The sequence below is a fragment of the Hydra vulgaris genome, chromosome 13 (genome assembly GCF_038396675.1).
Source record: "Hydra vulgaris chromosome 13, alternate assembly HydraT2T_AEP".
Taxonomy (NCBI): Eukaryota; Metazoa; Cnidaria; class Hydrozoa; order Anthoathecata; family Hydridae; genus Hydra; species Hydra vulgaris.
Window position 1 is genome coordinate 45,545,654 of NC_088932.1, and position 12,808 is coordinate 45,558,461.

General features: G+C 26.1%; 1 protein-coding gene across 1 annotated transcript in view; it reads left to right on the forward strand.

Moving 5' to 3' along the window:
- LOC100212875 (BOS complex subunit ncln) overlaps positions 1-10,739 on the forward strand; it is a 62,689-nt gene extending 51,950 nt beyond the window's left edge. The window contains exons 16-18 of the mRNA XM_065815537.1: positions 115-168; positions 4,577-4,655; positions 10,622-10,739. Of these exons, the coding sequence (XP_065671609.1) occupies positions 115-168; positions 4,577-4,655; positions 10,622-10,678 (190 nt within the window). The 3' untranslated portion in view covers positions 10,679-10,739. The remainder of the gene's footprint in view (positions 1-114; positions 169-4,576; positions 4,656-10,621) is intronic.
- Positions 10,740-12,808: the final 2,069 nt, after the last annotated feature.

Below are 12,808 nucleotides of genomic sequence, written 5' to 3' on the forward strand. Positions count from 1 at the left end.
TTTTATTAATTATTATTATAATACTATTATATAAATATATTTCCAAATTATTGTTAATATTATCATTATAGAGGCATTTTTTTTCTTAATTTAAACTTTACAATTTTTGTTTAGAGAGCCAGAATTTGTTTTTTATGACGTTTTTGAATCTAAAATGAGTGTCTACAGGTAATACAATAATCTCAGTTTGCTCCCCTCAAAACCTTTATTTTTAAAACGATTTATTTATTTTTAGGTTATGTTCTTATTGTACATATTTTTAGGTTATATTCTTATTGTACATATTGTTTTAACAACATTTAATAAATGTGTTTGTGAAATTTTATAACAATTATTTTAAGTTTAATATAATATCAATTATAAATTAAAAAAAAAAAATTAAATATTTAATTAAAATCGAGGCTGCTTTTATATTTATGAAAATAGTAAATAATGTTTAATAAGCATTAGATTTTCCTGCGTTGAAATATCTTTCCTTTTTTTTTACTTAAATTTTGTACGTTAAAAGAAAATTAATTAAAGTTTATATTGTACTTTGTTTATATTCACATCTACATTCACATTGTTTGTACTCACATCACATAAATTATAAAAAAATTTTAAAGATATCTGTAAAAGAATAAAGTGCGAATGTCACCAGAATTCACTTTTGTATATAAGAATTATTTATGTGAAAAATGATTTAAAACCAGTTTTTTTTGAAAGTAATAAACATTTTCTCTTGTAGATTAAATCATTTAATCTAATTAAAGTTAAATTAGTTTATATAATTTGAGTTGTTACTAACATGGTCTACTTAAATTACACAATCTGATTTGTTGCATTTTCTGTAAAAATTTAAAAGGCCAGTTTTTTTACGGCTATTTAAACGATTGAGTTCTTGTTAGGGTTATAAGTCGTATTTTTTTACTGTAAGTGTTTCTTTCTTATTTTAATTCTTATTTTAATAAATTGGTTTAAATATAGTTAGATATTTTTTGAGTAATTATGTTATGTTTTGCTGGATTTTTCGCTAACTGATTGCCTGCTGATTGTTTGTTCCAATAACACAGAATACTGAAATAGGCTTTTAGATAGCTATATCAACATGCTACTAAATATAATCTTACATGTTGCTGAAGCTACCCACAAATCTCTATTGGAAATCATTGGGAAATTTTGTAGCTTTATATTTATTTTAATTGCAATTATTAGGAATTAAAAAATAGATTTTTATTAAACACATTTACTCCAAAACAATGTTTAGCAGTGTAAATATTATATTATTTATGTTATTTGCAATATTATTTTATAATACTATTATGATAATAGAGTGTATACTCTATTATTAAATTATATGTTTCAAAACTGAATGTTATTTGCAATATTATTTTATAATACTATTATGATAATAGAGTATATACTCTATTATTAAATTATATGTTTCAAAACTGAAGGATTTAAAATGCAACAGATTATGTTTCTGAGTCAATAGCTTTCATAAAATTTTATATTCATTATCATATGAAGGCTTTCTTATTTCTTTACCTAAATGGTTTCACAGTGGTGAAAATTACAAATTAACAAACCAGAGTTTTTAGAAAAATTATTGACATAAATTGTGTATCAAGTGATTGGATGTTTCTTGTGGGTAAAACATATTTGCAAAAAGTAACCCTATATAAAAGTGGCAAATAATTCGATGAAGATTAAGAAAGTAATCTTCAAAAAGTAGTTGTTTTTGTTTTTATGATTGTATGGTTTCAAATTTATTCTTACGTTGTGAAATCCTCACATGAAGTTTGCATAAAAGGTTTATGGTTATAAGACCTGTTGTTACTGATAGCCATTCTATTAATGTTGATGCATTTTCATAGCTCTATAAAGCATATACTGGAGATAAATAACTAGTTATTTATTGTCCAGTTTATAAAGGAATAATATAATCTTTCTTATTATTTGATATACTCCATTTATAAAAAATCTAAAAAACAACTTGTTGGATGAAAAATATATATATATTTCCTGCTTTTTCATTTGATTTTTTCAGAGACTAAATTGAAGTTACTTAAAGACCAAATTGCTTATTACATTGCATGGAATATATTTCATAAAGTTTATGAAAAAGATCAATTACTAAACTGGAGTTAAAAAAAATCAAGAAAAAATAAGTATCAGGTAACTTATCTTGGAAACAACAAACAAGTTGTCAACCTTACATCGGTAATATTTGATCAAACAACTTCAGCTGCAATATTGAGCTATTTTACTGAAAGAAATAATGCAGCAGAATTATTATTGTATTATCAAGTTATTTATCACACTTAATTCAAAGTAGAAACTCAATACATCCAATCAACTCAACAATGCTTCTGTGAAAGAGGATAACAAACCCATACTTTATAGAGAAGTCGCAAATAAAGCAACTCTATCTCTTATAAATGATTTGCTTGAAGAAGACTGTACAGTTGTTAAAAAAGTTAAAACAAGCTAAATTGTTGCTATATTTTTTATGGTGAAGTCTCTCTCTGCGATTTGCTCATGGTGAAATTGTGATAAGAAAAAAGTGCCAGTTTTCACTATGTCAATATTATTATTAATCTTATATTTTTGAATGAGGTCGCCTTGTTTACGACAGTCGACTAGAGAAGTTAGTCCAAGTTGTAAACTTCTGGACTTGTAGTCAGTTTGTCTGGTATCTTTGTGGCTCTGCGATGTATTAGCCTAATAATTTGTTCACCAAATGTGAGTTCCAAGCTGGAACTGCAAACTCAAGTAATGGACAGACGTAGATGGAGTAAAGTTGTTTCCATAAGGAAACATCACAAGATTGGAAAGTGTGTTTTAGGATGCCTAGCATTTGTTTTGTTTTACATGAAGTAATAATGGATTGGGTTTCTACTTTTAGATCATTAGTAATTTGTAAATCGAGTTGTTTTTGAACAAGGGCCTGATTCCTCCATTAAGTACTCAAAGTGAGTTAAATTTTTTTGGCCAAAGTGCATGGCCTTACATTTCTGCGCATTTAGCTCCATGAGCCAAGACTTGGTCCAATAAACAATTTGGTCAATATCTAATTGGAGTTGAAGTTGAGCATCAAGTGAGTTGACAATGCTCAGAATTTTAGTGTCGACCGCGTAGATCTTACAAATGTTTTCTTTGCTTATTACATCTGGCGGATCGTTGATGAAAATGACAAATAAAATTGGTCCCAAGACTGATCCTTGCATAACTCCACTTGTCACAGATAACCAATTCGATTCGGTGTCACTAAAGATAACTTGTTGAGACCTGTTGAGTAAAAGAACTTTTATCCAATTGAGAAGATTCCGTTCAATTCCATACATTTTTAGTTTATAAAGCATTTGCTGATGTGGCACTTTGTCAAATGGTTAGGCAAAATCCAGGAATATGATGTCAACTGGCAGTTTTCGGGCCATATTTCTAGTCAAGAAGTCCATTGTTTGAAGGAGATTCGTAATGCATGGCATCAACTTTCTAAAGATAGCATAGAAGTTGCTGACACTATAGCAAATTACATTGACAAAAAATTAAAATAAGGATTTGGATGGTAAATTTGAAATCAAAAAAAAAATTGTTAATAATAAATACTTGAAAATTTTATACAAAGGAGAACCTATATATCCAAGTATATAGTATTTATCTGGGTCAAACTTTGTCTGATTTTATTTGTCATCTTTTTAGTATTCTAGATGATATTTTTCTTAATCTAATAAAACATTTTTTTTTTTCATTTGAAAGTTTTGCAGAACAAGTTTTAAAGATTTATTATAGCAGTGTTGATTCTACTAGTGAAAATTACAAAAAGTGGGGAATCAAATATAGTAAAAGAAAATAGATATTCAGTAAGGAAAGATCAGTTAGAAGAATTTAAAAAAAGACAACTACCCAAAAAATATTCCTAATAAAAAGATATCTCTTCGTTCCTTTTAATTTCAATTATAATAAATACAAACCTTTGATTTTATTTTTAACGAAAAGTTTTAGACAGCCTTAGCAACAGGTAAGCTTATTTTAAGTATCATGTGAAAAATAGCTATCTGAAAGCCTATTTCAGTATTCTGTATTATTAGAATAAACTGAAGCGGGCAATCTGTTAGCGAAAAATCCAGCACAAATTAATGTAAGTGCTCAAAGAAAATCTAACTATTATTTAACCATTTTAATAAAATAATTTAGAGTGGAAACACTTTTAAACGCCGTAAAAAAACTGGTCTCTTAATTTTTTAAAGAAAAATGCAACAAATCAGGCCGTGTTATTTAAGTAGGTCATATTAGTAACATTAATAACAATAATATTAGGCCATATTAATATTATTAAGTTATAGAATATAAATGTTTCTAATAGTTTATTTTTATTTTACTAATTTTTATTATTTTTTCTTTCTTTCTACATCTTCGCAATTTTTAAGTTGGTAGTCTAGATCATTATACTTTTTTGATTCAATTACAATAATGTTTTGAACAATAGTTTGGGGGCGGTTTTGCTCTATATAGTGTTTAGTTCCACTCTACCTCAATTTTATATTGAAAATTTCATACTTGTTAAATTTAAAATAAGTTGTTTTGTTTCTAGTGTAAAGCCAGCTTTGTTTGATTTAATACTTGCTATTGGTATTGCATTTTATTTGTGTATTGTTTACATCTTTGTTGAGGTATGTGTGTTTTTTTATTTTTTTATTTTCAATACTATCAGGTAGGAAAGGCTCTTTACTTACTTTTTTTTTACTTCCACGAGTTAATTTTTATCAAAAAGTAAATTACAAATGTAGTTTTAAACGTTTAATGTAAATTTACATTTCCGTATAAGTAATTAATTTTTTTGAAACCACTTGTACTTTATAATGTAAGTTTTTTTACTTTCAAAAGTAAGTTATGTAAAAGAAAATTACATCAAAAAGTAATTTACTTTTACATGTAAAGTCAGATGAAAAAGCTCTTTACTTTTACATTTAAAAGTTAATTACTTTTGAAAATTACATAATATAAAAGTTCCTCAAACTGTAATTTACATTTACCTATAAAAGAAACTAATTAAAATAAATTATATTAAAAAAAAACTTGCATATGAAAATGAATTAAAGTAATATGCTAGCAAATGTAAATTAAATTTACAAATAAATTATTATTTTTTAGGTAGGGATTTTTATTTTAAAAGTAATAACAAATCTTTATTAAAAATAAATTATATAAAATAAAATTTAAATTACATAAGCTTACATTTTATATAATTTATAAAGTAAATTAAAAGTAATTTATATAAAATAAATTAGTAAATTTACTTATTCTCTACAATAACTTTGACAGGATCTTGTACAACAGTAATGCAAAAAAAATAAGTTTAGAATTCAGACAAAGCTGAAACATGGCAGTGAGAAGGCGCATATACCCATGGGAGACTGAGAAAGGTTCCCTTTGTGCTATAAATAAAAACAAAATTGATATTTGTGCTATAAACAAATTCTTTGTGCTATAAACAAACACAATGTTGATATTTAAAAAGCATAGTTGGCATAATTGTTAGTTCTTTTTACAGGTTTTTTGCGTAAAATTTTTTATTGTTGAAAAACTAAGGAGGAAGAGTTTACACCAGTCTTGGATTATGGGGGCTACAACCCCATGTCCTGCAGATTTAAGTTTAGCTCCGAAATTGCAAGTCTTAATCCGGCATAGGTTTTAAGAACTACGGTATTTTACGGGCGTGAAAATTTAGAACTATTTATGTAAGTATCTTTATCTGCTTGTAGTATCAGTGGCCTAACTACAGCAAGATTTACTGTTCCTCAAGCAACTAGACCCAGAGCCACGAGGTTAAGGAGCCTCAAGATCTGTTTAAAGATTTTTTTGTGATTTTTTTTTAGTAAAAGTTATTGTTCCAAAGAAACAGAAATTGGGCAGCTGGACCAGTATGCCTACTGTCCAAAAATATTTTGCTACGCCACTGTGTAACATATATATAACACGAACAGTAGCTAAGCAATGATTTATACGTAGGTTAAGAAATATGGGATGGGAGCCTGGGAAAAAAAAAAACCCTAAAACATTTACCATCCCTACCCAAAATGTTAGAGCAACAAATTAGTAACTTTTATTGTTTATTTTCTTACACTAAATTGAAGTCGACAGGTTTTAAAATTCAAAGGTTATGATTATATAAAGTTTACACCCAAACCGAATAAAGTGGTTGTTTCAATATTTTCCTTAACATTCTAATGTGATATAAACAAGAACATACTTAAGTTTGGCACTTAAGTTTGTTTTATTTACCAAAAGAAAATAAAACATACTTAATTCTCAAAATTTACGCAAGTAAACATCATTATATTATTGGTTACCATAAAGTTTTTAAATGAGTTTAATATGGTTTTTAACAACACATTATAAAAGACCTCATTTGAACGTAACTATTAATAATACTACTAGTTAAAGATGTTGTTGATTAAGTAATTCTAATCCGTTTGGTGATAATAGGAATCACCACATTTTCAAATTATGAAACCTTTTTACATTTCTTTTCACGTGGTATAATACTAATACTAGTATTTATAGTACTTAAATACTAGTATTTAAATCAATTTAAAATCAAATCTTGTATTTTCTTCAATTTATGTTTTCATGGATAGTATTTTTTTATTTATATGTTAAAAAAATAGAATTATTATCTTCTGTTTTCTGTTTTGTAAGTTATTATCTTCTGAAATATTTCTTTTGTTTTAGTATGTTATTTTAGAAAAAAGTTCACCTTTTTCTAAAATAACATACAAAAACAGGAGAATTTGGCATTTCAGATACATATATATAAATTTTTTAGATATATTCCCAAAAAATACAAAACTATAATTGTCAGCAAAATTAAGCTTATTACACTCAAACTTCAGAAAAACACATGATTATCAAATTTTAATTGACTTTATTATGTACGGATATTTAGGGGCTTGACAATAAGATTATTTTTGACTTCTTTTTACAAATGGAAAGTAATAATTTGTAACGACAAATTTAGAAAAATAAAAAATTATAAAAATTAAAAATCAACCACTGCATTAAAGAATGTCTTTATGTAATTAAAAAAAACGATAATCAACGACGAAATTAAATTAAAAAAAAAAAATTAATTTGATAATATTGTTTGAAAAATGCAAATGATCCTTGTAGACTATAGTCACCTATAAAAACTTAATTTTCTTTGTTATTTTTGACAAATTTTAACGATGAAGTCTGTGTGATTTGATTGCTTATTCACGAAAAAAGAGTTTAACTTTCCTTCCAAACTTTTGAATGAGAAACAAGATTTGATTCTCAGACGAACTTATAACTTAATTAAAGATAATATTTTAAATCTCCTAAATAATTGGGGAGGTTGCTCAAAATTTATATGGTCTTAATTTTTGAACACTAAGAGATTGTTGCATGACATTAAAGATTTGTTAATGAACTTAAATTTAGTTTAAAATGTTAAAAAAAATGTATATATAAATGTTATAAATCGTCGCTCTCGCGCAAATGGCATGAAAGGGAGGTAAAGATTTTAGGGATTTATGGTTAACAGACTCCGATTATCACAATACTTTTGAAAAACTTTACATAAATATGAATACATAAATGTTTGGAGTTTGCTCCATGTCGTTACATAAAGTTAAATTATCAATCACCAAAAAGCTTGCTGCGGGCCTCATTTTAAATATGTGATAGTAATCTGGTTGTTTAAATTTTGGGATTTACACTTTTGTAACTTTTTTACTTTAAATTTTTTAAAATTTAAAGTAAAAGTAACAAAAATTTACTGAAAAAAAAAAAAACAAGATATTATTTCATCTATATGATGAAATAATATCAAGATACTTTTCTTCACAATCGACCATATAATTTTAAATTGTGCTTTTTTGAAACACCCTACTAAATTTGCTATATTAAATAAATTAAAATAAGCGGCTGTTGTGTTTATGAAAAGTTATACATTTTTTTTAAGTTCATTACTTTTATTTTTTGAGTTTAATTTTTTTTTTTAACTAATCTTGATGTTATTTAAATCAGTTATTTAAAAGTTTTTTTGAGACTGTCTGGTTAATTGTTCTTGCTTTACAAATGGCTCTGCATTTTGCAATTTTGTTCTAAGTTTTGTATTTTGGCTTCTTTTATTCAGCGTGGTATTTGTTAAAAACCAATCTAACCAAAATTAAAGTTATTCCTGAAAATGACTAATTGGAATAATTGTTGACTGGAATAGACTAATTGAAATTAGTTCATTCCAGACATTAGTAGCTATTAATAAATGAACAAAAAATATTAATTTTTCATTTATGTTAGAGTGGTTGTTACCACCAGGGCCATCCCAAACGGGGGGTGTAGGGGCTATCCCCTCCCCCAAGCTGTTATATATGCATTTGAGTTCGCCATTTGTACATTTAGCATTTCAGTTGGCAAGTTTTGAAGTATAGTTGGCAAATGTCAAATATTGAGGACCTTTTTTTTTGTTTTTGTGTCTCTAGTTGGCAAGAAAGCACATACGTCACCCCTCCCCCCATGAGTGACCTGCTCGGGACGGCCCTGACAACGACCACGCTGAATAAGAGAAGCGAAACGCAGCAGCGTAGCTACAAATACGCCCGGCTCCTTTACGGTAAACGTTTATCAGGGCCACTAACCTAATTTTTTCCGACAAAAAAACTAATACTAAAACAATTAAATCATAAAAAAAATTTCTGATGTATTTATTTTAATATTAATTTTTAAAAAAAAAGCTTTGAAAAAGTTATTTAAATGCAAATAAAATTTTTTCAAACTTTTCAAGCTTTTTTGCAAAAAATCTTTCTAAAAAGTTATAAACCCTAACTTTGAAGAAAATCAAAGTATTAGAAAAAAAAAGGGTACGAGCTGGGTAAGGGTACGAACCCTTTGCCAAGGAAACAAATTTAACACGCATGTTCATTGGGACTACACAAATGCTGCCAAGATAAAGTAAAATCAAAGAAAAGTCTGAAAGATCAAGTAAAATCAAAAAAAAAAAAAAAAAAGTGGAGTTCTCAAGAGGCTCTAAAAACAATTTCAAGACGTACGTTTGTTAAATTTACATATGCGCTGTAAGTTTCAGAGCTTTACCTAGTTTGGAAGTTAGTGAAAAATCAATCGCAAGATTCCGGGACAACTGATAGCCGACAAACAACTTGTAAAATCAAACAATCGTTTAAAAAAAAAAATTACAAGTTTATTTTAAAGCACTATTTTAATTGAATAAGGTTTTATTTTCCTAATCATCCTTGTGCGGATTGGACACCAACGCAACAAAAAGGAGGTTATTAGGGTGCCCACAATCTATAGTAGAAGATTGAACAGCTTTCTTTACCATCTTTTTTCAAATAGATTATATATGATAAAACCCAATAAAAGATTACACTTGATAAACGCTCCTTTAATCATAAATTATATCAGATAGTTTAAATGACTTGAAATTTTTTGAAAACTGTTTTAGCAATCGATGTCCTTACCAAAATGTTATATTGCGTCATATTACCATAACAAAATACTTGATTGAAAAGGCAAATTCAAAGAAAAAAAACTGAAGAAAAAACGCGCTCTAATAAACAGTGCCAAGGTTTACACGCGCATGAATTACCCATAGTTTTGAAATTATGCTCTTCCCCTTCCCCCGCCCGAGTTTTATTATGGCCACTAACCTATTTCTGCTCAACAAAAAGAAAAGGAAATAAAAAATTGATGATTATTTAGCAGCCCCTAGTAGCACTCTTGCGGCAGGGAGCCCGTCTCTACACTACTGGTATACCCGCACGTTGAAATTATTTGCCCCTAATTATAATAGAACTACCTTTTATTGTATACGTGAATTAAAATCCTTTCCCGATGCTCCACCACAAACACTGCCCACATGCATTAGAGTATTACCTGAAGTATTACCAGAAGTGTCCTCAAACAGGCAACGAATTTGAATACGCTACCTGTCTCAAAATTTATGTTAAATCAACATGAAATGACTTTTTTTAAAAAGTTAAATAACTTAACTTACATTTTAATTACTTACAAAGTAAAGTATAAAATTTCAAAGAAAAAATTTACTTTTATTTGTAATTGTTAATAAGAATTTTTTTCAAATTACTTTTATGTAAGCTGTTTTTGCTAATTAGTTACTTTTACACATAAAAGTAATTTGTTGTTATAATGTAGCTTTATTTTACTTTGTAAAGTTAGTGTTATGTTTTTTAAATATTATGTTTACGTAAGTTTACTTCATAAATAACATTTTTCACATAAAAAGTAAATTACATTTCGATGTAAATTTTTTACAAAATTATAACCAAAATTACTTTTCAAAGTAAATTATTCTACACGACTTGCTATTAAAAGTTACATTTACAAATAAAAGTAAAAATGCAAATCACTTTTACTTGTAAAAGTAAATTACTTTTTCAAGTAACAGTTACTCATTTAAAAAACTTAAGTAATTAAGTTTTACATGTTACACAATTTATGTAAAAAATACCGAATTACTTTTAAATGTAAGTAAATTATATATTTTTATGAGTTATGTAAAGTAATTCGCGTTTTTACATCAAAATAAGTAAATGTTTTTTTATTATTTTTTTATTTTTTATTTTTTGGTTTTTAGAACTTTACTGTGCTGATTGCTCTGCTTCCAACTTTAAAAAAGCATAAAACTTATTAGTTTGTGTTCACACCGTTTTGTTGTATATCGCTTTTTATTTTTTATAGAATAAAATATTATAAAGTCTATTGACTTATTGTTTTATAGAATAAAATATTATAAAAACTGTTGAGTTTTAAAACAAGAACTGTTGGTGAAGTAAACATGAAAATTATTGATTGCAATTGTATGGTAACGTTACCATTATCGCAACCATATTTTATTGTACCAATTTATTTTATATATATATATATATATATATATATATATATATATATATATATATATATATATATATATATATATATATATATATATATATACACCAACCTACTTGGGTTTGAGTTGCAAAGTATAAAACTTATGACATTTTTATGGGTTAAAAATGAAAAAATAAAACTACAAAAATTGGACTCCAATTATAATTATACTCCTAAATTAAAATTAATTATTAAAAAACTAAAAACATATGTAAAATAATTTTTAAACTTAAAATTTTGTAAAACACCAACATCAAACTCTCCAAGAATAATTTAAAGAAATTATGAAGTATAAAGAATCTAATTAGTAAATAAAATAAATGGAAAATTCTTCTTAGAAAATGCCATTATGAAAATTATTTTAAATTGGCTTGTAGTTGAAGGTTATTTTAATTTCGTTGCAGGAAGATGAGTCTTTAAGTACAGCCTGCCAATACCTAAAAATAAAAAATTACTACTATCCTATTAATTTATCACACATGTTCTATTTTCATTTAATTTGTAAATTCTATTTCATAAATCTACACACACACTGTAATTTGCATAGCTTGTTGAACAGCCTAGCTTTAGATATGTTGTGGATTAAATAGGTAACCTTAACTTCACCTTAAACCAATAGAATAATTTTATCTTAAACCAATATAATAACTTAACCTTAAACCAATAGAACTACTATACATCTACAACTTAATTTATTCAAAAAAAAATTAAAAGCATAACATTAGGAATAGGGCCATGTTATTGATATTTTTATAACAGTCAATATTTATCAAAACTAATAGAAATAAATTATTTTCATATTTTGAATATGCTATTTTTTTCGAGAAGGTTATATGAAAATATCTTGAAATGATATAAATAAAAACTAAGTTTAAAAAAATATATTAATTAATTTGAATTAATATTTTGAATTAATAATTTCTTAAACCAAAAAATGTGTTGCTTGTACATTCTTTTTTACATTTAGCCAGCACAAATTTTTTAATAAAAAACCATAAAACTGAGCGGCTTTAAGTCATTACATCTGCGATACCTATTTTGAAATTCATCATACTTGGATCATGGCTTTACTTAGATAACCTTAACCCAAACATCAAGGTTTATAAAAATCTGATACCTTGTATCAGATTATTATAACCTGATACATCTGATACCTTGTATCAGATGTTTATCAACTTTGAAAAACTACAAAATGCTTTTGTTTTTGAACATGAAAAACATAATAAGCATAGTTTATTGGATATAAATGAGATCAACACAGTTATTTGAGATATATACCAACATATGTATGAAAAACTATTCATAAAAAACATTTAAATCTGTAAAAATAGAAAAGTCTGTTAGCGCTTTAGTTTATAACTAATATAATGTAACAGTATACTTAAACAGTCTGTTTAAATACAGTTTAAATTTCTAAAATACTTTTTTGTAGCTGTTTATACTTTTCTTACAGTAGTACTAGTCTTTACATTTCTGGAAGTCTTTCAATAATAAAACTGTCGTAATCAATAACAAAACTCAATAATGAAAATGTTTATCAATTTAATAATAACTTAGTAATAAGTTAATAATTTGTACTCATGTAAAATATTTATCCTTCATAAAAATATATAATGAAGTTACAATACAAGTATACAAAAAAAAAAGAAGCAGAATAAATTCAAGATCTTTCGCATACAATTTTAAAATTTAATGAAAATATAACTTTGAAATGGACGAATACAAAATAAAACAGATTAAACACAAAACAAAAATATAAAAGTAAAAATATTAGTTAATACGAATAGTTATTTTCAAGCAGTTTTTTTTCCACAAAGCCTGCCTATCTCAGCTAAATAAAATGAAAAGTAATATTTAGTGTGTTTATTATTATCCTAATAATACGATAAAG